The sequence below is a fragment of the Poecilia reticulata genome, chromosome 13 (genome assembly GCF_904066995.2).
Source record: "Poecilia reticulata chromosome 13, P_reticulata-male-v2, whole genome shotgun sequence".
NCBI classification, from domain to species: domain Eukaryota; kingdom Metazoa; phylum Chordata; class Actinopteri; order Cyprinodontiformes; family Poeciliidae; genus Poecilia; species Poecilia reticulata.
In genome coordinates, this window is record NC_088842.1 from 26,954,837 (window position 1) to 26,977,348 (window position 22,512).

Genomic DNA, 22,512 nt, shown 5'->3' on the forward strand with positions numbered 1-22,512 from the left:
TGTTGTTAATATTAATCATCCACAAAATATCCATCGTTGCCAGAATAATGTTGATTCCCACATAATTTGACCCAACATGCCAATTCAATATCCATTCCTACTTGCTTGGCAACTACATTTCTGAAAGATTTCAATGTTCAATTTTCCTCCCGGGATAATTAGATCTGGTTGTAAACCAAAGCTGGTCTTTTTTGAGAGCACAAAAATGCTCAGTAACTCTATGCTCCAACACATGAATGAGTTTGTTAGGCTGAGAAACATTTTTCTAAATCATTATGGAGCAACCGGGGGTGTTGAGGTTGCTGGCATTTGAAACCGATGCATTCTTTGAAAAAGTCGTTCAGGATATGGAGACATTTGCTCAGTGGTTAAGATATTTTAAGGTTGTGTAATGTAAGACTGTTTTTTTTCCCCTCTAGGAAGATGCAAATTAGCCATGAATGGAAGATTCAACACAGTGGCAACTCCAGATACAGTATTACAAAACACCTCACCCTTTTTTGTGTGATCTAGTTTAGGTGGTTACTGATTTTTGTTACCTGGCAAGCTGTCACTCCGCATCTGCTTTCCAGTCTGGCGGCTTCTGATGGACAGCAGGGGCTTGGATGGATGATTTAGCGCAGATTTGCTTTTGAACAGAGAATATCATGAGCAGATGATGCTTCCTGATGCCCGGCTTGTTTGGTGGTGCCAAGTGCCTTGCACATGTGCTGTAGTACCGAGGGGGTAGTGAGAACAGAAGGCCTGGCAGCCGTCATCACAGCCAGTCTCAAGGTCTAACCCCCTCTCCATTAATTTGTCTCAAAGAAGGAGGCAAAGTGAATAATTGCCCCTTTTTAAAAGGTCAAACAAAAAAGCTCCTCTCATTTCTGAATGCAACACAGTGAAAACACATGCACCTGTTTTACTCTAATAGCTACCTTTATTGGAAGCCAAACCCAAATTACACTGAGACCCACAAGTCAGCCTACTTGGGTCATTCAGAGGAGGACTGAGCATCCACAGCCAGGCAGATGTGCTACTATCACCTGCCCTCATCCTGATGTCACCAGACCACAGGGACAACAGGAAGAAGCAAAGAGGCGTAACAGGATCACAGCGGAGACACAACAATGTGGGAAAAGGAAATTGGAAGAGATAAGAAACCTGGTGAAGCAGACAAGGCAAGGAGTGACAACCAGACAATGAGACAGGACACCACAGCGTCAGAAGATATATGTTACAACTGGGATCAACAACTGGATCCCGCAGCTGGGCCAGAGCTTTGTCACTGCTGCCAGAATCAGACTCCCCAGTGGACTGTCAAGTGTTTCCACTCATTTTCTCAGACTCTTTTCTTTCAAAACACCAACAGTCTTTCAGATAAAACTAGTAGTCATACTAGGAGGTCTGCTTCACCTGCAGCAGGCAACTTGGGAATCAGACTGTACTGATGAAATGTCATATCCCACTGGATATATATATATATATAAAAAATCTCTACTTTTTTTCCCTACCAGCTTTAAGCAGGAAATCTTTCCAGCTGATTTTTATCTTCCAGAACATTCACTTTAATGGCAATACCACATGTGGCTGATCACAGCCTCTGCACTTGAATGCTGAGTTTTCACAGTGACATGCAACAACTGACAAATTCACACAGCATGTTTTGTATTTATATGCAAAGTGAACAGAATGCGCTAGATTTGACCTTTCAGATACACCAAACTGCGTTCACCAAGGTCCTTCAAAAGGAACTTGCTGGAATCATGTCTAAAACAATTTTTTATCCCCATGTTGATGACATCCTGAATCTTCAATTTAAGATGCCAGATCTCTAATATACAAAGATGCCATAGTGGATTATGAAACTCAGATTTATTTATAAACTCATACTTTTGCACTTGGAAGTCAGGGGGTGTCCTTCGTGGTAGAGGTGGGGGAATTGATCCAAAATATTGTTACTAAATTGGTATCAGTATTGGATTAATAGTAGCGTGATAAGATCAATACACGAATTTTAGATTCCCTCATAAATGTTATTTTATTTTTATGTTGTTTTTCAACTTTACCTCAATTTGACTCAAATGAAAATTTGATTTACACTTTATTTAGAAAAAGAAAGCACACAGATTAGCTTAGATATTCTATTGACTATGTGTTTCATGTTAATATGTTACTAACGTATTTTGTAGACACCTAGAAACCTGGTCCAAATTCTATCGTAGGGTTTTATAAAATAATCTAAATTAAAAACCACAAAAACAGCTAAAGGTCATATGGTTGATGATATATCAAATTTAGTTAAAAAGCATCAGCATCTGTATCAGTATCGGCATCACTAGCCTTGTTTTCATTGATATTGGATTGATACTGCCATATGCAGTATTGCACACCTCTACTTCTGCCATAAAATTACCATCATATCATAAAACTGCAGTTATAGAGATGCATACCATTCTGGCCTTAAAAAAAATCTTTCAGCTCATTCAGACTGTTTGATCTTATTAAATCCCATTTTCTACTATCTTCTGAATTTAGTAATTCCTGTTAATGTTTTCCTCAAACCTTCCCCACAACTCTTTCCAAGCTATTGCTGTGAGACTGATAGTGAATTCACAGATGTCTACACAGACACAAAAAAAAAGTAGTCTGCCTGAAAAAACTGGCCAAAACACCCCACCTTCTGTTCAGAGATACATGACTGTTTATGTTCACATCACTGCCCCAGCTCAACTCGGGACTAAGTGTTCAGGGAAGTATTACATTCACCAACACATAAAGTAGCACATCCAGTTTCCTGCAATTTTGGCATTCCTGGAAAATACTGCAATCCCACAGAGCCACAGCGAAGCTTGGTTGTTATGAGGAGGAAAAAGAAACAGAGGTAAAACCAAATGCAGAGTCAGCTATGCTTCGAGCTAAACCAGTCTCTCAGTCAGACAGGCATGTCTAGCATTAAAACTGACAAGTGAACATTTCATTTGACACACACAATGGCCAGAAAATTTTCTGGTGAGAAATGATTGCATGTTTTGTGTACCAAAATACAACTCTGAAATTGGCATTTTCCTCATATCTCCATAATTAGCTTTTCTTATTTTCAGAAAGCTATGGTCTTGGAACATCTTTATTGTAAAATGGAGTTTTACAATAATTTTTATTCATGAGGCATGTCCTTTTTTATAGTCAGACAGGTTTCCTTTCTGCTAAAAAAAAAAACGTGTCCTCCATTTTTGTGGTCCTTTTGCAGAAATCTAATTTGGATAAAGGTCATAATAAACAGTGTTTATGCACAATCCTTATAAGGCTCGACAAAACTGAGATTAAACAGTGAGAAAGGAGAAACTGCTCAGAGCCAAAATTAAAAAATGAGGTAATTGTCTAAATAAGCAAAAGGACAAAGAAACTAATTTATATTTCTAAAGGGCAACTGCATTGCTAAACCTAATTTCTTATCAGGTAACTGTTTAAATTCCACTTTAGTTTTCAATCTAAATTAATGAGTCTATTAAAAACAGCAACAAAAAAAAAAAGCAAAAAACATTTATAAATTAAATTTCAAGGCATCTGTGCAGACTTTTTGAAAGACTATTGAGGAAGAATAAACAAAAGCTGCTTCTGTGATTAAATTGTGCATACTTCACCTTTGTACTGATTGTAGCACAACAAGTGTAATGATTTTTATTTCAATTAATGTAATCCACTTTTTTTTTTTTTTTTACTAGCCAACACTGGTGTGAGGAAATGGTTTTTAAGAATTGAAATTAGCCTCATACGCTTTTGACTGGTGGTTGCCAGCAGGTGGCCAGTGTAGTAAAAAGAGTGGAGAAACCACGAGGGGCTGGTGTGAAAGAAAAGACATTCATTCAATCAGTCATACTTTTTTCTACACAGCAATTACGAGTAGTCTTTTTCCTCCGTAGACCGGCTGCTTTTATGTTGGTAGGAATGGAGAAGTGATTTAGAGTGCCACTTCACTGAGGTACCTCTTTCAACTAGGCTCCCTTTAAAGAATTCAGTGTGGAATAATGAATGTCTGAGGGTTGCTGTTTGAATGCTGGGAAAGTCTTAGCTGTAACACTTTTCTAAAATAAAAACTAGAAGGATCACAGTTTTTAATCCCAAAAAACATTAAAAAGTCATGGCCATAGCAAACAATCTGAAAAAGGGAAAAAAAACCTGACAGTCTCAAAACACAATTGATACCTTTAAGAGAACAGGGATTTTTAATAAAAGCACAGAGAAAGAATAGACTTTTAAGCATCATTCCGGGTCACAGCTTCAACAAAGGACAGTTGTTTTCTCCAGTAACTACTGCAATCAGAGTTTGTCTCAAATTGCTGAGGGGGCAGCAGTAGCAGTGATGAAAAAAGATCCATTCTCTAATGAAAGTAGGAAAGGTGACATACAAAAAACTTATTATGGCCTATCATCACACCCCACTAATGGAAAATGAAAGGGGATCAGATAAGAATTTAAGAGGCAGACAGACCAGCAGACAGAAAAGGAAGCCCCCCTGCCCATGTCACCTCCGCCACTTCTGCAGGCGCTTGTCAGGGTTCATTTCCCCCACAGCTGCCAAGAGACCCCTCTCGCTTTTCTGCTGGAGCCAATGGACCCCCCCCCCCCCCCCAAAAAAGAAAAAAAAAACAGAGGTACAATTCTTAGCAGAGACCCTCTATATTAACTCAAAACTGCAATGATATTTGTAAATTATTCTCTGGTGAAACATTCTGATATAACCAACTGAAAAGATTTATTACTTAAACATATGATAAAACAGCACATAAAACAATACATGACTAAGCCAAGAAAACCTCACTTTACTTTCAGTCAACTGAAAAGTACTGACAGGAAACAGATGAATGAAGCGGACGCACCAATATTGCGCCCCTGATCCACCACAGGAGGTACTAATAAACCCCAAATCACTATGAAGTTGAAGGGGTAAAACAGGATTAGGAAATAAGCAAGACACAGAATATGAAACAAAGCAAAGAGTTCATCTACTGCAACAGGAGTGCAGAGAACGGGAGGAATACACGGTTAACTGTTGATTATCTGATTTCTGAAATAAGCATAACATGTTTAGGATGCTTCACAACAACTTTGCTTCTCTTGAAAGTACTGAGTATAACTGAAAGGCCAGCTTGATGACTGTAACACAGCTCTGCTATAGGAAAGAATTCCCATCAGGGTAAATCTCGAACTCATTTTCTTAGGCATTGCTCAGGTGAATAGTGAAAGTTGTAAGCGACACCTCTTTGGTTCCATAATCCCTGCTGCACGGTCTGTAAGCACACATGGCCTGGTATATCAGAAGATTGAACTGCGCAATGAAAAAACTAAAAGTGATTGATATTTTAAAACTGATTATTTTAAAACTGAAATGAACCGAGTTATGTTTTAAAACTGATTATTTTAAAACTGAAATGAACCGAGTTATGTGACAATGGAAATTTATTGTTCAACATGCCCCCCAAAAAATCTATAGACATAGATTAATTGCTTACCTGGTGATTAAGTTGTATATAACACAGTGTCAGATGCTTATTAAGGTGATGCTAAAATTTTAAACAGATTTATGTGATGGGGTATTAAAAATGTCTCTCCCTCATTATCACTGATAAAATTTTGTAATATCCATCCTACATTTATGGATTCAGAGCTGATGTTGCCAACGTCTTGTCAAATGGCCATGCAGTAATTACTGGTTCGTCTAATTAGTTTCCGAATGTCACGGAAATGATACACATATTTGTAATGCAGTGCACAACAAAGAATGTCTCCTCTTGATACATACATGCAATCTGCAGAGAACATAATCTAAAATTTCTTAGAAATGAAATTTAGATTGAAATGGACAGAAGTAATTAATGCAGGATATAAGACTAAGAATACCACATTATGAGAATTGCATAAGCAGTTAGGTCCCTGTCTATCATTGAATTTATTGTGTAATAAGATCATTTGACCTCCACATTATTTTTAAAAGTTGCAAAAGTAGGCAGAATTCAGATAGCAAAAAAGTGGACTTAAATTAGTAATGCCTCATAATGCATTTCAGTTTGTAGCTCAGTGTTTGTAAAAAGTGGTTTTCCATGTCATACTTGACTTACCCACAGAAGGAAATATTTTCTACGCAGCCGATCTTCTCTGTTGAATTACAAAATTGACTGCTGCTAACTTATTTTCATTTATCTCTGGACCTCCCTGATCTGATTATAAAATTATTTAAAAACCAAGTGATGTATAGCGGAACGTGACAGAAGAGCACAGGCGCAGAACTGTGGAGCCAGATTTCATTGGAATAATCATAAACTGCTGTGCTGGTGACCCACAGAGTAAAATAAATAGAGAAACTTCAAACCTCTGAATTAATGATCACAATGCCCTTATTGTAAAGGTTTTTTTTTTTTAACCAGAGCTGTGGATGGAAAGGGGACAGACACAGTGAATTTCCTCTACTGAGAAAAAAGGCAGTCATCTGATGTCTTGCTGTGATGTTTGGATGTAAAGCTGGCACCCTGAGTAAGAGCAGTCTGTTCTCACATGGTCCGCCAAATACACATGACTGCAACAACTAGGCATGCCAAAAAAAAGCCTAAAAGCAGTGCCTTTCAGTGTCTACCTCACATTTAGCCAACCAATTTTACATGGTCTGGGAGCAGCAGTGAACATAGGGAACATGGTTCATGAACAAATTTTTAGTTGTTAGTTTGGTGAATATTTTTTACAACCAGCTTCAGAACACCTCGAAAGTCTCATTGAGATTTATAAATGAAAGTCAGAAGAATCGGAATGATGCTGCCTAAAACGAAACAGACATTTCTGTGTCTTGTTTGGCTGTGAGAGAGTGAGAGAAAAAAAAATAAAACATTTTAAATAAAGCTACAGGGCTAACCAGAGTACTTTATAGTATAGCATGTTTTATTCCTCTACATTCAGTAGAGGACACAAAAAGACACTATTTTGTTATGCTAGTTATGATAACCATACACATGGTGAAAAGAAGATGTGAAAGTCAGTTCAAAAAAGCACACTCCCTAACAACTTGGACTTTGTTTTAAAATAACAGTAAAACATGTTCTACACCCCCACAGCACCATGAATATTAATCTGCTTCTCAGATAAAAAAAAAAACTTTTTTGCAAAATGTTTTTTATATGTTCTTATACTTCTTAAAGAAAAAATAAAATTTACTAGATCTGTAAACTACATATCAAAGTGTTGTAAAAGCTGGAAATTATATGATTCCCAAATGTCTGATTGGTGCAAAATTAACGTGTGTACCATTGCTCTTATGAAAAAAAAATCACACAACTCAAAAAATATATAAATTACTTCAATGACATTAACACCCAATTAACTTCTGTCCCATTGTAATATCTGCCTTTTTCCATTAAAATTGCCAGACATAGCTGAGAAAACAACATTTCCAAGGAAACAAAACTACAGCTGAACAGAGAGGTGTAATTTGTCTGAACTTTAATTAATCTTGTCGTCTGTGGCCATTTTTTTCCCCCACAATGAACAAGGCTAATTAAGTTGCCTTTTAAAAGTGACATAACATATAATTCTTTAGATAAAGCCCTGAATTTGTCTCTGCCTGTGTATGTGAAAAACCCTTTTGTGTCCGAGCTGACAGGGTACTTTAAACTGCCCCTGTTACCCTGGAAACCTTTCGAGAGGTGAAAGAAAGGACAGCCAAAATGGAGATCTTCTTGGCCTAAAATTGCAGGTAAATCCTCAATAAGACCATCCAATTTCAACAGCTTTACCAATAAAAATAATTTGCCTCAGAGGAATGAAAGGTCACAATAAACTAACTGAAATATTGTCTGTTATTGATTCTATGAATTTAAATTAGTTTTGTCTTTCCAGAAATCTTTCCTGCGACTTGAAGGCAGCACCTCTGGAACTCGGCCTATACTGTAACTGGAGGAGTTCTGATTAACATTAATCTCTCTACATACTTTAACTAAAATAAAAATCCAGAGAAAAAAGTCCTACCTGAAGAATGCAGGTCCCTGGAGCTGTGTTCTCCTTGATGGACACGTTGTAGAAGTTTTTCTCAAAAACAGGCTCATTGTCATTTATATCCTGAAGTAAGATGTTAACCACTGATGTGGAAGAAAGGGGAGGTTTTCCTCCATCTGTGGCAACAACAGTTATACTGGGACTAGGGTTCTTTTCATAATCCAGCTGGGATACAGTGGTAATAATGCCTGTGATGGAGTCTATACTAAACCAGCTGTAGTAGCCACTTGGATCTTGAAGGATGCTGTAGTTAATATCTCCATTTGGCCCCTGGTCTTTATCTCTTGCAGTTACCTGCAGCACAAAGCTGCCTGGGAAGACCACTTCGGGGATCACTTGTCTGTACACCAGCTGATCAAAAAGAGGAGGGTTGTCATTGATGTCAGTAACCTGGATAACAAAGGAGGACTCCGCCCGTAGTGGGGGTGTGCCCGAGTCTGTTGCCATCACCCTCAGTTCATAGGTGTCCTTCTCCTCCCGGTCCAGAATCTGGTCCACACACACAAGGTATATGATGCTGTCTTTTGTTGTCAGGCCAAATTTTCCATCTCCTCCTTCTAACGACACATTCACATTGGCATACTCTCCGTAATCTGGGTCGGTGACTGAGATCCGGGCTACATACTGGCCTGGCTGGGCGCCTTCGGAGATTCTAGGAGACCCATCCTCACTTAAAAAGATGATAGTCATGGTGGGCTGGTTGTCATTGTAGTCTCTGACATGAATGGTTACAAAGGCATTGGTCACTTCCGGATGGGTTGCATTGTCTTGAGCCTGGACCACAAGCTCATGGACCCTTCTCATCTCAAAGTCCAGCGGCTTGTTCAAAGTGATTATCCCGGAGCGAGTGTCCACGACAAAGTACCGGTCGGGGTCACTTTGCCTCCTGTTGATTTCATACAGCACCAACCCGTTATCGCCCTCATCAGCATCTGTTGCAAACACCTGGAGGATGTTGCTTCCTGGTTGGAGATTCTCAGATATGATAGCATGGTAGCGGCTCTGGTTAAAAACAGGAGCGTTGTCATTTATATCTTGTACAATAATATCTAAAGTCATTCGGTCAGTTCGTTTGGGTGAACCGCCATCAAAGGCCTCTAAAGATAACGTGTAGGTTGATCTTTTCTCTCGGTCTAGAATGCCATTGACCACCAAGTCCAGGAAGAGAACCTCACTGCTTCCCCTCCTGGTCTCCAAGGTGAAGGCCTGGCCAACATTCCCGTCCTTGATAAGATAACCCTGTGTTGTGAACTGTCCTTTATCACTGTCCACAGCTGGCTCGAGAGGAAATCTAGTGCCAATGGCTGTCTGCTCAGGAATTTTAAATGTCACTCTTTCTCGGGGAAACTTTGGAGCGTGGTCATTTATATCATTTACGTTGATAGTCACCTCAACAGTCACACCTGTCATGGTGACTGCAATGAAGCTGTATCTGTCTCTCAACTCCCGGTCCAGAACTTTGGCGGTTTTAATTATACCCGTGCTTTCATCTATGTCCAAATCGCTGCCCACTCCAGTGCCCTCGTGGTCAGAGATGAAATACAAGGAAGCCGTGACACCAGGAGGAAGTCCAGCGCTGATATCACCCACAACTGTGCCAGCTGGTTGTTCCTCATCTAGCTGTAGCTCAAGGGTCCCACGGACAAAAGATGAATGGAGTGTTAAAAGCTCCAAGGCCACATACACAGTTAGCACTATCCTTCTGCTAAACCACCCCTCAGAGTGCAAAGGATCTATTTTAGACTTTCCAAAACCCTTGGCAGCTGTCTTCATCTTTGCTTCTTCGTTTTAAGCCTGGAAAAACAAAAAAAGAGGGAAACCTGAGTCATATCGAAGTGTCACAACACCAGGAACCAAGAAAATATTTACTTAATATTTCTAAGGTATTTTAAGAAAAAACAGGAATGTCCTTAACACCTTCTCATATGTTTTTTGGCTGATTTCTCTACCATAATACAGAAAAGGTCTAGTATATAAAATTTTCCAACATGTCTTAGCTCAGCTAATAAGTCAGCACCTTGTTCCTTTTTTAAAACTCTTCTTTTCTATGGAAGCAGCCAAAACCCAGACCACAGCATACCCCCTCAGAAAGGGAGTCTGGGGGTGTTTCATGCAAAGAAGGTGAGAAAATCACATTTGCCTGGACAACCTACACGTTTTCTGGAGGAGCATATTCACATGTGAAGCAGGCAGTGCGTGTTTCTGTTGCATTTACAGTGGATATGAAAAGTTTACATGCCACCTTTAATGTGACATGTGTCCTGCATTAAGTGAAAGAGCAATAAATCTGTTAGAAGGAAAATGTAATAAAAAGAGAAGCTGCAATAACCTGATTACATAAGTGCGTACCCCTTAAACTAATAATTTCTTGAACCACATTTTGATTGAAGTCCAGCCTTCCATATTCCACCAGGCCTTCAATTATAGAGAATCTAAACAACCATAAATAATATTTAGCTGCAAAAGTCAGCTAAGCTTGACTTTCATTTCCATCCTTTAGCTAAAGCCACAGTTTGCAAAGAGGTTACAAAGAACCACCATAGGTACAAGGGCACAAAAAAAATATTCACCGTGGTACATTTAAGACAACCTTTCAATAGGTTGTCTTTACAGTACAGGTGTAAAATAACCCTGTATTATTTGGTAAATGTGTGTGCTGAACTGACAGGGCTGTACCCAATATTTTTTGGTACAAATAATGCTGCGCCTCTGGATTTGACCCAAAACCTTCAGAAAGCTAAAGATGAAGAATGAGTTTATTGTTCAGCCTCACTGTGAGTGCAAGCAATTGACAAAACCCAACAAAATGACTTCAACAAAGGAAAACAGAGTACAGAACAAAATCCAATCGAAAATCAGTGTGGTCACCTGGAGATGGCTGTGGGAAAGAGATGCCCTCAATCTACTTAGGAAAACTTTTGCAGGACAGAGTGGGTAAATATCGCCAATTTAAGTTGCGGGATGCCGACTGACTCTTCTAAAAGAGAGACAGGATGCTAAAATTGTGCTGGTTTTGTGTTCACCTTTATTTTGGTATTTCATAAGCCATTTCTAATATTTCCTGAAGGCAATTTCAATTTCTTGCCTCCTCGCACAGCTCCACACAGTTTCACCTTATTTACTTTTGAGCGTAAATATCTCTCAGTTGGTCAGATCGTAGTGATTCAGGAAGATGTGAGTTGTGTGGGGGAAAGTGAGACAATAGAACATCCATCCATTTTCTTTACACCCTTGTCCCTTAGTGGGGTCGGGTGTTGCTGGTGCCCATCTCCAGCTAACGTTCCGGTTGAGAGGCGGGGGTACACCCTGGACAGGTCGCCACTCTGTCACAGGGCAACACAGAGACACACAGAACAAACAACCATGCACACACACTCACACCTAGGGAGAGGCCAATTAACCTGACAGTCATGTTTTTGGACTGTGGGAGGAAGCCGGAGTACCCGAAGAAAACCCACACATGCACAGGGAGAACATGCAAACTCCATGCAGAAAGACCGGGGCCGGGAATCGAACCCAGAACCTTCTTGCTGCAAGGCAACAGCTCTACCAACTGCGCCACTGTGCAGCCAATAGAACATATAATGTCTATTTGTAGCAAAAACCAGAAAGCAAAGCAGGACTAATCAGTCTTGAAATGGATAAAGAACAGTACAATCTATTAAGACCCTTTGATGTATGTTAAAAGATTATTTTTTGTCATTTGAAGTTAACCAGATTATTTAAAAATATAGGGTGTTTTCATTTTGTTTGTTTTTGGGTTTTTTAACCTGCTTTTCTTGATTCACATTCCATTTTTTAACTAACCACCATTAAAATCAAGAAGATGATCATCTTATGTTCACACAAGCCTGTCTCTCTGTCTCTCTGTCTCTTTTTGAAGTGAAGCTATTTATTTTCACTTGGCTGTCTCATGCCTGCATTTGGGTCTTACTCTAGACCGTTACGTAACATACATTGAATCAGAGGTGGTTAAAAAAGTATAACCTTAAGTATCCACAATTATGCAACCAAGTCCTTACAACGTATTCAGTACACATTTTCCCTCTAACAGATTTTTTTTAATCGTTTGAATTGCACAGGATACATGTTCAGTTTAAAAAAAAACAAACAAAAAAAAACACTTTTTGCTACCTTAAACCTATTTTAAAAACAGATTTTCCATAGCAAAAAGCATCCACAAAGAATTTGGCATTGCACCCACTCCACCACAGACAATCTGTAACTGAGAATGGGAGACACTGTGAAGCTGTGTGGAAGCAGTTCAACAAGATAGTCACCATCTGCTGAATAATCCTGAACCACTAAGTGTTTGGCACACAGAAAATTATCATGTCTTTTGAATCAAATGGAGAAACTGGCTTCCCAGTAGTGTGCGGTTCTGTCTAGATTGAAGTAATTCAAAACTACTTTCCTTGTTTTCAAAGAAAGTTCTACTTTAGCTTGGAGGAAACGTATAAAGACGAACGTAACACAGGATTGAATTTCTAAACAGCAAAATTTCTCAAGAGAGCTTTCCAAGACTCCCCCCAGTGGTTTAACAGACGCATACATGGAAACATTCACAACACATCTGCGTGTGCGCGCGTGTGTGTGTGTTTATGAGTGTGAGTGTACCCACTAAATCCCTCCCATGTGTCTGTGAGCGCAGTGTGGTGATCTGTCTCAGCCACGGTAGTAGCGGTGTGTTTGAGTGACAGAGTAGTAGGCTACAGCAGAATTGAAGGGCTCCACGCAGTCTACCTCTTTCCCTTTTTCTGGCTCGACAGCATTATAATTGAGGTCCTCTGGATGTTGGCCATATGTACACAAGATTCCAGGCCTAATTTCAGTCTGCCATAATTCAAAGCCCACAACACAGAAAATGCTAACTTTTAATGTAGTAAATTCCATTTCATGTGAGCAGAGAGAAACCTATAGGGTCTTGTTTTAAAGTATGTAATTTGATAAAGTGTTGCGAGTGGCTGTCTGTAGTTAGCAGCGAAACTAACTTTGATCCTAATGTCCTACATCAAGTTCAAATTCATATTTCTTTCAAGAAGACAATATAAACTCCACATAGCACAACCTTAAAAGTCAAGCACTAGAAATTCACCGTTACATTCCATCACTTGGATTGCCTTGCAAGTTCTCCTCTTGGCAAAAATATATAAGCACACATCCATGACAGGCTGAAAATCTTGACTCCGCGTGAACTTTTGTAGTCTCAGTATTGATTTACTTTACAGCAACACTGGGGATGAACTTCAACATCCAAAGCACAAAAGGGAGCATTTTAAGGCCCACATCTTTGACCAAATGCCACGACTGAAATAATGCATTTTCTAGTTGAGCTCCAGCCGTGGACCTCTGCAGAGCAGTTCAGCCTAATGGATATAGCAGACACAGCTGGGTAAGACAATTGCACAATACCAAGTTTAGTAAAGTGTGTGGTTTAAAAAAATATATATTTATATATATATATACATATATAGAAATAAAGCAAAACACATTTTTGTACTAATGCCAGTAAGTACACCAAGGGAGAAACAAACACTGGCGCACAAAAATAACGGCGATATAAGTTTAGTTTCTGAAACAACAGAACTCCAAAGTTAGACTATTTTATTAATGTAATGGTGACAAGAGGCAGTTCTGTAAAATCAAGTCTTTGTAAAAGTTCTCTCATTCAGAAAAACACAATATTCTCCCGTGCATCAGAGCCACAGATTATGTTGAGTAACTCCCACTGGAACTTATCTCCACGTATCGGAAACAGTAAACATGGACGAAGGTGCTCTGGTAGGCTAAGACTATTGAACTTTTTGACCCAAATGCAAAGTGCTATGTGACACTAAAACTTAACCTTAACACCAGTCACAGTGTGAAACATGGTGGTAGCATCATACTGTTAGGATGCTTTTCTGCAGGATGAACACAAGCTAAACACAAGGCAACCCTTCACGAAAACGGTTCTTGAGCCTACAAAAAACTTGAGACAGCACCATCCTGGAGGCCAGTGACCCTAATCAGACAGAAATATCTGCAATGGAATAATTTAGCTTGAAGCGTAATCATGTGTTAGATTGGCCCCATAAAAATGCAGACCTAAATCTATTTGAGAATTCATGGCAATGTTGTAAAATCTGTCTAACCTCCAGCACATCACCACTCATTCGTGCTCTCTTTGTTCTTCCTCTTCTACCCACCTCACTGTTCCCTCCTTCCGCCTCAGCAGAGCCTTTTCTCACTCTGCTCCCCAACTCTGGAATTCCCTGCTTCCTGATTTCCGCAATATTGACCCTCTTCTTACTTTTAAATCACAACTCAAGTCGCATCTGTTCTAGTTGGCCTTTTCATTGTAATTTCTTGTTTTTTTTGTGTGTGTTTTATTTTGTTTTCTTCAGCATCTGTTTTTTATTTTTGGTTTATTCTTGCATTGTTTTTTCCTTGTAAAGTATCATTGAAAGGAACCAGAAAATACACTGCATTAGCCAATAAAAAGAGAAAAGAGTCAATGAAAATGAAAATGAATTTTAATGTAATAATAAATTAAAATTAATTTTCATTGACTCCATTCTCCTCTGACAAAGATGAATGGGCAGAAATTGCAGCCTCTAGCTGTCCAAAGCTAGTAGAGAAAAGACTTGCAGCTGTAATTGCAGTGAAAGGCGGTGCTACAGATATTAACTCATGGTGATCTGAGTACAAATGCACGCTATACTTGTTCTAATCACCGATTTTTAAAAACATGCACTATTTTCCTTCCACTGAATAGTTAAATTCCACTTTGTGTCAATCCATTACAAAAAATTCGAATAAAATTCATTGAAGATGATGGTTGTACTGTGACAAAATGTGGAAAAAATCCAAAGCAATAATTACTTTTGCAAGGCACTGTATGTGTGTGAGTTTGTTTGTAAGAATTTTAGCAGTGGCCCCATTTATCTTCCTAAATCCTTTAAACTAAGCCTGTCAACCAAACAATACCAAACCTGTAGGTCTGAAACAAATATCTTTCTGAGCACTTTGTTAGATGAACTGAATTGAATGCTGAAAACATCGGAGCTGTGATTCATCTCCCTCTCTGTTATTCACACCTCATAATGGAAAATGTGTTCCATTTTGCTCAGAAAGCATATTTGCCAAAATGTACCTGACTTCTCAGGTTTCTCTGAAGTATTATTTACGTCTTGCGCTGCTGTAAAACCAAACACATCTCTGGTTAGGCATGTTTCACTAAAAACAAAAGCAAACTTCTGTCTCTCACCTGGAGCAAATACAGACACTGAGTGTGATATAACGACACAAAAAAAAAAAAAAAACTTTTAGAATTTGGAAGTAGTGGAAACTGCTGCTGCGCATGAAGCTAAAACAACTGTTTTGCAAAAGACCCAACTTCCAGGATATAACATTTGATCTAGTAATATGCATTTCAGGATTGTTTATAGATGAAACATACAGATTTTTAATCTTGTGTTATGTCTGTAATTTACCAAGATCATTTCACTTACTCAGAGAAGAACAGCTTGAGGTCCAGCAGCATAAATCAAAATACAGTAGAATATTCCTCAAAACCAAAGGGACAGCTGACCTACTTTAATAAACACAACTAAATTTTTATTATCATCAGAGTAAGAGGGACAACTATAGTGACAGACTTTGTAAAATGAGCATGTCAGAATTCCAGTTAACTCAAAGAAAACGTCTGTGGTTTCGAGACCATGCCAGCCAAGCGAGGCTCAGAGGAGCCATAATGGAAACCACAGACAGAACAGCAGATTGCCTGGACATGAGGATGACAGGCTTAGCACAAAGCAAACTAAAATGCTATGAATGTTGGCCAAACTAAGTGCTGCGTTTCTGTGCCTCACATTAGTCTTTGAAACCTCGCTCCGTGTGCATGTAAAAGGAGCAGGAAAAGCCATCATGGGCCTCCACATGCATGTGTGCTCCCCTGGTCATAACAAACACTGTGTTGAAAAGGCACACTCCCCCCCCCCCCCCCCCCCCCCCCCCACCTTCTCCCTCTGAGCCCTTTAGCCCGAGTATATGAGGGTGCGTGACAAGAAGAATCATCTTCTTACCACATCAAGAGCAGCATGGGTCTGTTTAACTATTTGTTTAAAATGTTCTAGCTAAAATAATAATGATATATTTTAAAGTGAAACTTTTTGTCACTGCACTGGCAGCAGCACACAGTACTGCATCAGTAAAAACACATGTGCATTTAGTTACAGTACCAGTGATGCAAGAAGACAACAGCTAAAACAAAAGGTCGCCGTATGTGAGAATACTTAAAGATATAGTCCAGGGTTTTCTGAAGTGACGTTCTGTTATAAACATCAGGATGTCTACCTGTAATAGATAACTCCCTTGGCATTTTCATTTTGTGTGAATCCAGATTAGATGGCTCCAGGAGCTGAAGTTAAACACTTGTTAGAGAGGGGAAAGGACCAAAGTGGACGTCCACCATATTAAAACCAACCTGATCTCCAAACATCACAGTGGTTCATGTAAACACTACTTTATGAAAAGTCATCACATTTGAAATGAGTGGTTATTACACAGGAAACTGAGGTCAGCCGAAGTGTTCCACAAATGACCCTCCAGTGTGAAACGAATTCTTTCCACTCAAAGAAAATTAAGGCAATGTGAAAAAATAAAAAAATAAAAACTTAAACCACTATAATAATTTTCCTTTTTACATCACCTTACTTTTATATCATAGAGTAAGTCTGGCTGGAAAAAACATGTTTTCCACTATCAGCATGTGTTTCACAATAAAAAATCATTAGTGCTGCACAGCCTCTGACCTTTATATCCCATGAAACAATCACATCAGTGTAGGTAATTGCCCACGCGTGTTGATGCTTAGCATTTGCATAAACTGTTTTGACTATTTCTTTTAGAATTTGTTCACAGGTGGCCTTTATTAACACCAAGCCAAACGGGGAAGGAAATAGCAAGAGGAGAGGATGGATATGAAGCAAATAGTCTAGAGTTGGAAGTTGAACCCTGGACCACTGTCTCAAGGAATAATAGTCTTTGTATAAGGTACTTCTGCTTTACTGCTGAGCTTCTCATTGCCTGTGCCATGACGGTTTTAAGACAGAACAAGTCTGGTATGGTCTTGTCTCCTCCTGAGCTGTTAAATCCAACTCCAAGACCAACTATTTGGTTTTAATGAAGATGCCGAGAGAGCTTTGCTTTTTCTTAATAACTTGCTTGTTATGTTTTTTACAAAACCTAAGTTCACAATTCTGGACAATTCTTTTAAGTACTTTTTAGAATTCAAGTACTTTTAGGATTTAAAAGAAGTTTCTGGAGTGTGAAAGCTGGACACCTCCAGAGACTGAATATGGAACAGTCAGTTTTATAAAAAGCTGTGTTAAAACACTGACAGCAGGCTTCCTTCTGTTCCAGTGCGATTTAAGCCTAGTCTGCATGCAAACATCAGCATAAAGTTCTGGACTGAAGTTGGTGCTAAGGTTTTATCTGTATGAACACAACTAAGCATATTTGTCGTGGCCAACTGCACCATAGCAACCGACACAACCACAACTCGGGTACGAGGTGATGGAACCCTGTGGAGGTTTAATGAATTCGTTAATTGAGGGAAAGGAAGAGCCCATTCACGGTTAATGAACATAAGTCCGCCGTCATGTGGAACCGTTTGGTTTGGGCTCAACTGGCGCAGGAATGAGGCGTAAAAAGCGCTGCAGCGGCTGCAGCAGCTCCGAGGACAATAACTTCATGCTGCACAGTTCGAGAGGAATGTTTTCGTCCCTGGGGGGCTTTAATCACAAGCGACAAAAACGGGCTGTAAATCTCTCTCTCTCTTTTTTTTTTTTCTTTTGGCCGCTCTTCAAAGTATGGGCTATGTGCGGGACTTTTGTAATTTTTACAAAGAGTTAGAAGTGGGCAGTGCTTCTAAACAAAAATGCCTCTTTTCAGAAAAATCTTGGAACTGTTATATCAAACTTTTTCAAGTTCAAAGGAATGTTTCAGCCACCTAAATGCTAAACAAAAGTTGACATAATCCTGTTTTAAGTTTTCACAAAAGCATCGACAGCGATTTAATGACCATTCTCAGATATTTAGACTGCACTGACAGTCACAATAAGAAGATCCGTACTGTGAATGATACTCACATTCATCTGTTCCTCTGTGCTCTTTTTCATGCAGAACTACAATATATCCACACTCTTATAAGTTCCCCGTTATGAAGCACAAAGTGAAAGTTGCATCCATCCCAGAAAAAAAAGAAAATAGTTGGGTCTCCTTCTTCAGTGAGTAGCCTGAGGAGATCTTCTCTGCAGAATTGGTTTCTTTCAAGAAATCCTTCTCAACCTCTTTCGGATTTCTTCACGGAAAGTGAAAATGCAAACTTGCGGCAAACTTTCCTCATCCAGGGGACGTTCTCAGCTCTGCGGCAGCCTCTGCCTGTCTGTCTGTACGGCTGCAGACACACTGCTGCGGCTGCTGCGCGCTAACTGTGACCAAGCGATGTGGGGGCCGAGCAGTGGACGTCCGTCTCCAAAATCTGATTTATTCAACACGTGACGGGCTGCAACCTCCTGCTCTTCTCCTCTTCAGCGCTGCTGCTGCTGCTGCTGCTGCGGCCGTGATTGCTTTAAGGAGACACCGCAAGGAGGCAGTCCAGGTTTGTGCTAAACTCTGGTGCCACCAACCTATCCAAAGGAGAACTGTAAGTCACTTTATATGCAATTATTTCAAATACTAACCAGTAGAGTATCCCCCCTCCCCGCCCCCCAACCCCAATATGCACTGTTGCGTCCAAATATATTAGAATATCACAGGAAACTTAATTTATTTTAGCAGTTCAAATCTGATGTATTTTCCCCTCCTATTTCAAGAGTTTACTTTTGTTTATGTTAATACTTGTGGCTTACTTAAAATAATAAAACAATTATATGTGAGCAGGAGAGAGATTTCTGACTGAAATATTATTTGAAGGACATGTTATGACACTATCTGGCAGTTTTCCTGTAGTCTTTGACACCTTTCACAGAGAGGGTAATTCACAAAAGACCATGGCAAACGAAGTTGGCTGTTCGCGTACTTCTGTACCCAGGCATACTAAAGAAATGTTTAGTAGAAGGAGAAAATATGTTGCAAAAGGAACCAGGTGCTACCTGGACAAAGACGAAACAGGGCTAGACTCTAACTTTGATCTAAAGACCTCTTTTCAAATGACAGTAAATATTGAATTTCAATTTAAAATCAAAGCTCAATATCCAGTAATTAAATTACTGAAGAAAAAAAAGAACTTAAGTGCCTGCTGACAACCACAAGCACATTGTGTTGACGATGATGATGTATGAATTTCAACAACAGGAATTCACAAACAATACAGTTTTTTTTTGTTTGTTTCTTTTCAAAACCACACTGAAGAAAATAAGCTAACAATTCCACTTTGTATATGGGTGCATGTCATCACATGAGTCTAGCTGAACAGCTGCTTTTAATAAATATTATGGAAGATGGTAAACTTTTAACAGATTTTCACATAGATTTTGAAAGACTATAGTTGCATCGGGTTCATTCTTACATATCTGAGTGAGAGTTTGACTCAGAGAACTGCCCGAGCCATGATGACAAGTCTTCAAAACTTTATTGGGTACAAATCTCTTTGAGTTTTTACTGACTATTTCCTGTGTTTATTCACCACAATTTTCCACTGTTTGCATCACCTTAAATTGTTCCGTGATGTGCAAGAGAACCTTCAAAATAATAATAAAACTAGAATCAAATCATTTTACAAAACAGCCGAAGATCCTGGGATCTTAATACTCAGTATTTACACTCGCACGTGAAAATGGCTGTAAACAGATGTACATTTATACAACCGTTCCTCTTCGGAAAGGAGAAGTAGAGCCTCCTCCCCAATCAACAAGTATACAGCAAGTAGTTTCTGGATGGCAAGTGCAAAATGAAACACTTGTCTTTTCCAGCCGTCATTGTACAGCACACACAATGACTGCTGTTTTGTTGCAGCTGAAACCAGCTGATCAAACATGCTGGAGCTCCACTTGGGTTGCTAGGCTAGGGGTGGTGCTCAGGTGGGGTTACTATGTAACGATGTGGCACCAGTTGATTGTGATTTAACAATTGGGAGGTTTTTGAAGCAGCTCATTTTCCAGACACCAAAAAATATTAACTTGTAGCCAAAAACTGACTGGGTGGTTGCTTTGAGTGCTTTGGCTATTTTTAAACACAATTGAAACCCAAATGAAGTATAAAAATGCGCAAAACGTGAATTTGGCATGATAGGTCCTCTTCAAGTCTGTTACGACGATGCTTTATGAGTGGTGAGAAACTGCAGCACAATGTGAATGTCTATTTTGAAAACTGCCCAGACTGGTGACACGATCAATTAAATTATTTTTAACATGAGAGAAAAATCTTCAAGAAACTTATCAGACACAATGTAAACAACTGTAATGTAAAATAATGGCTCTGGCTTAAGGGCACTCAGGAATCTTTTCCAAGGGTTAATTTACTACTGCCCTAATATCCTCAACAAAAACACAGCATCACGAGAAGGCCCAGCCATCATATACAAAGCATTTTCCCTCAGATGTTAGCAGTCAAGGAGCCCCCTGGGGGTATTTTTCATCTAAAGTCTAGAAAAGAAACAAAGCCTGCAACTTTTCCTGGGATCTTGTGACTCTTGAAAGGAGCATCGGCTGCATCATCTGTCAGCTCCCTGGAGGAAGCCCACTTTTATCTCCCGTAGTGCGGGAGTCATAACCGTGCCTTGCTACCTTGTCAGTCACTGGAAGCATTAAAACAGACTGAACCTGTGCCATGTTTTGTTTCGAGCTGATAAATGAGAGCACAACAAAGTGCTATCCGCCGTGCCAGCGTCGCACTGAGGAACATCTGATACCGTTTGGACACATCTTCAGGATTTATGTCGTGATCACAAAGAAAAAAGCATCATACTTACTCTTGGCTAAACAAAATAAAGTAGTTTGATTTATAATAAACAAATCCAATGACAGTACACATGATTTAAAGCAATGATGCAGATGTATTGTTTTGTATGCTGTGAATAGGAAAACCAAGCCATAAATGAAAAGTGGTTGGACAATGTGTTCCCTGCCAGAGCACAAGATTTTTTTCAGCTAAATCCTTTTTTCTTTTTTTTTTTTCCCTCCCGGCAGCCCAATCATCTACCCCCACTATGTGAACCTCTCTATCACAGAGTGGAATGACTTCCAGAGGTGCCAGCTTCTCATTATAACTGTGACTGCAGTGTACGCAAACTCACAGACATTTATGCACCATTCAAAAAAAAAAAAAAAAACCCTGATAGTCCAGAACTCTGCTTCCACAGGGACAGTCATCTACTCTACCTGCAAAAACTGTCACAGTTTCAATTCAGGAAATTAGATTTTGTTTTAATACACATCTTGTTTGGACATAAAGTTTGATAGTGTTCAGAAAGGATAACAAAGCGCAGTGCATAAAAACATGCTATGTCTGCACAACTTAATTTCAGGGTTTAATAGAAGTTAGTGTACAAAGGTAGGGCTACACAAAAATGTGATAAAATGACAAAAAAAAAACATTTTCTTCAGTTTTCTGTTTTCACAAAAACTGATAAGAGGCAGTTTTTGATGAGAATGATGTGGTTCTCTACCCAGCGTACCAGTCAGCCAGGTGGCAGCAATAGCATCCAGTTAAAAAAAGAAACAAATCTCCTGCTTCACAAAAAGAGCTTTCTCTTGTTTATTTCTATTTTCAGTCAGTGTGGAGTGGCCGCTCTTCTATGGTGTGCATGACATGAAAGAATATGGTGGTGTGTCACGGTTAAAGTTAGTATCTGAATTGAATTTGAAATCTAAACTAAACTTTAACTAGTGTTTTGTTTGCTTGCTTTTTATAAGAATTGCTGCGTATGCAATGAATTTGGTTGTCTCTAGTTAAAAATCCAAAAAACCTAGACAATTAAACTGAGTCACTCTGGTAGCTCGCCAGGGTGCCATTCATTCAAAAACCACTGCTAAGCCTGTTTAATAGTGAGAGCTCAAGTAATAAATGAGATGACATTATTTATCTCGGGATTTTTAAGGAAGCCTGAAGGCACTTATCAAGACCAATTTTTTGTTTGCAAATTCATTTCATTATAAGTCTTATAGACTTATAGACTCATGAATTGTCAAATTTCCTGTTAGCATTCTTATCAGAAAACATGTGATAAGAGAGATGAGAGAATTGCCTTTCACTGTGATGTATGCTCAAAGATGAAAAGATGTACTGAAATTAAAATGTCAAACTGATGCATTTAGTTATGGGTTCAGGCAGATTAGTACAGATGCAGTGACTGTAGCTCAGTGCCCATAGATACTTATTTCACTGCTCCTGTGACTCATAACAGATCATGAATTAAAAAAAAAAAACTAAGGTGTGGTAATGAAGAATAAATCTGCAGTTCTACTTTGAGGTTAGACCCTGTCCACATCACAAGGTTGTAGTCCT

General features: G+C 39.2%; 1 protein-coding gene across 1 annotated transcript in view; it reads right to left on the bottom strand.

Moving 5' to 3' along the window:
* The window catches only part of LOC103474984 (protocadherin-16-like), a 92,412-nt gene extending 73,176 nt beyond the window's left edge, over positions 1-19,236 (bottom strand). Inside the window, exons 1-2 of the mRNA XM_008426328.3 lie at positions 18,156-19,236; positions 7,996-9,816 (exon numbers count right to left, since the gene is read on the bottom strand). Coding sequence (XP_008424550.2) covers positions 7,996-9,795 — 1,800 coding nt within the window. The 5' untranslated portion in view covers positions 9,796-9,816; positions 18,156-19,236. The remainder of the gene's footprint in view (positions 1-7,995; positions 9,817-18,155) is intronic.
* Positions 19,237-22,512: the final 3,276 nt, after the last annotated feature.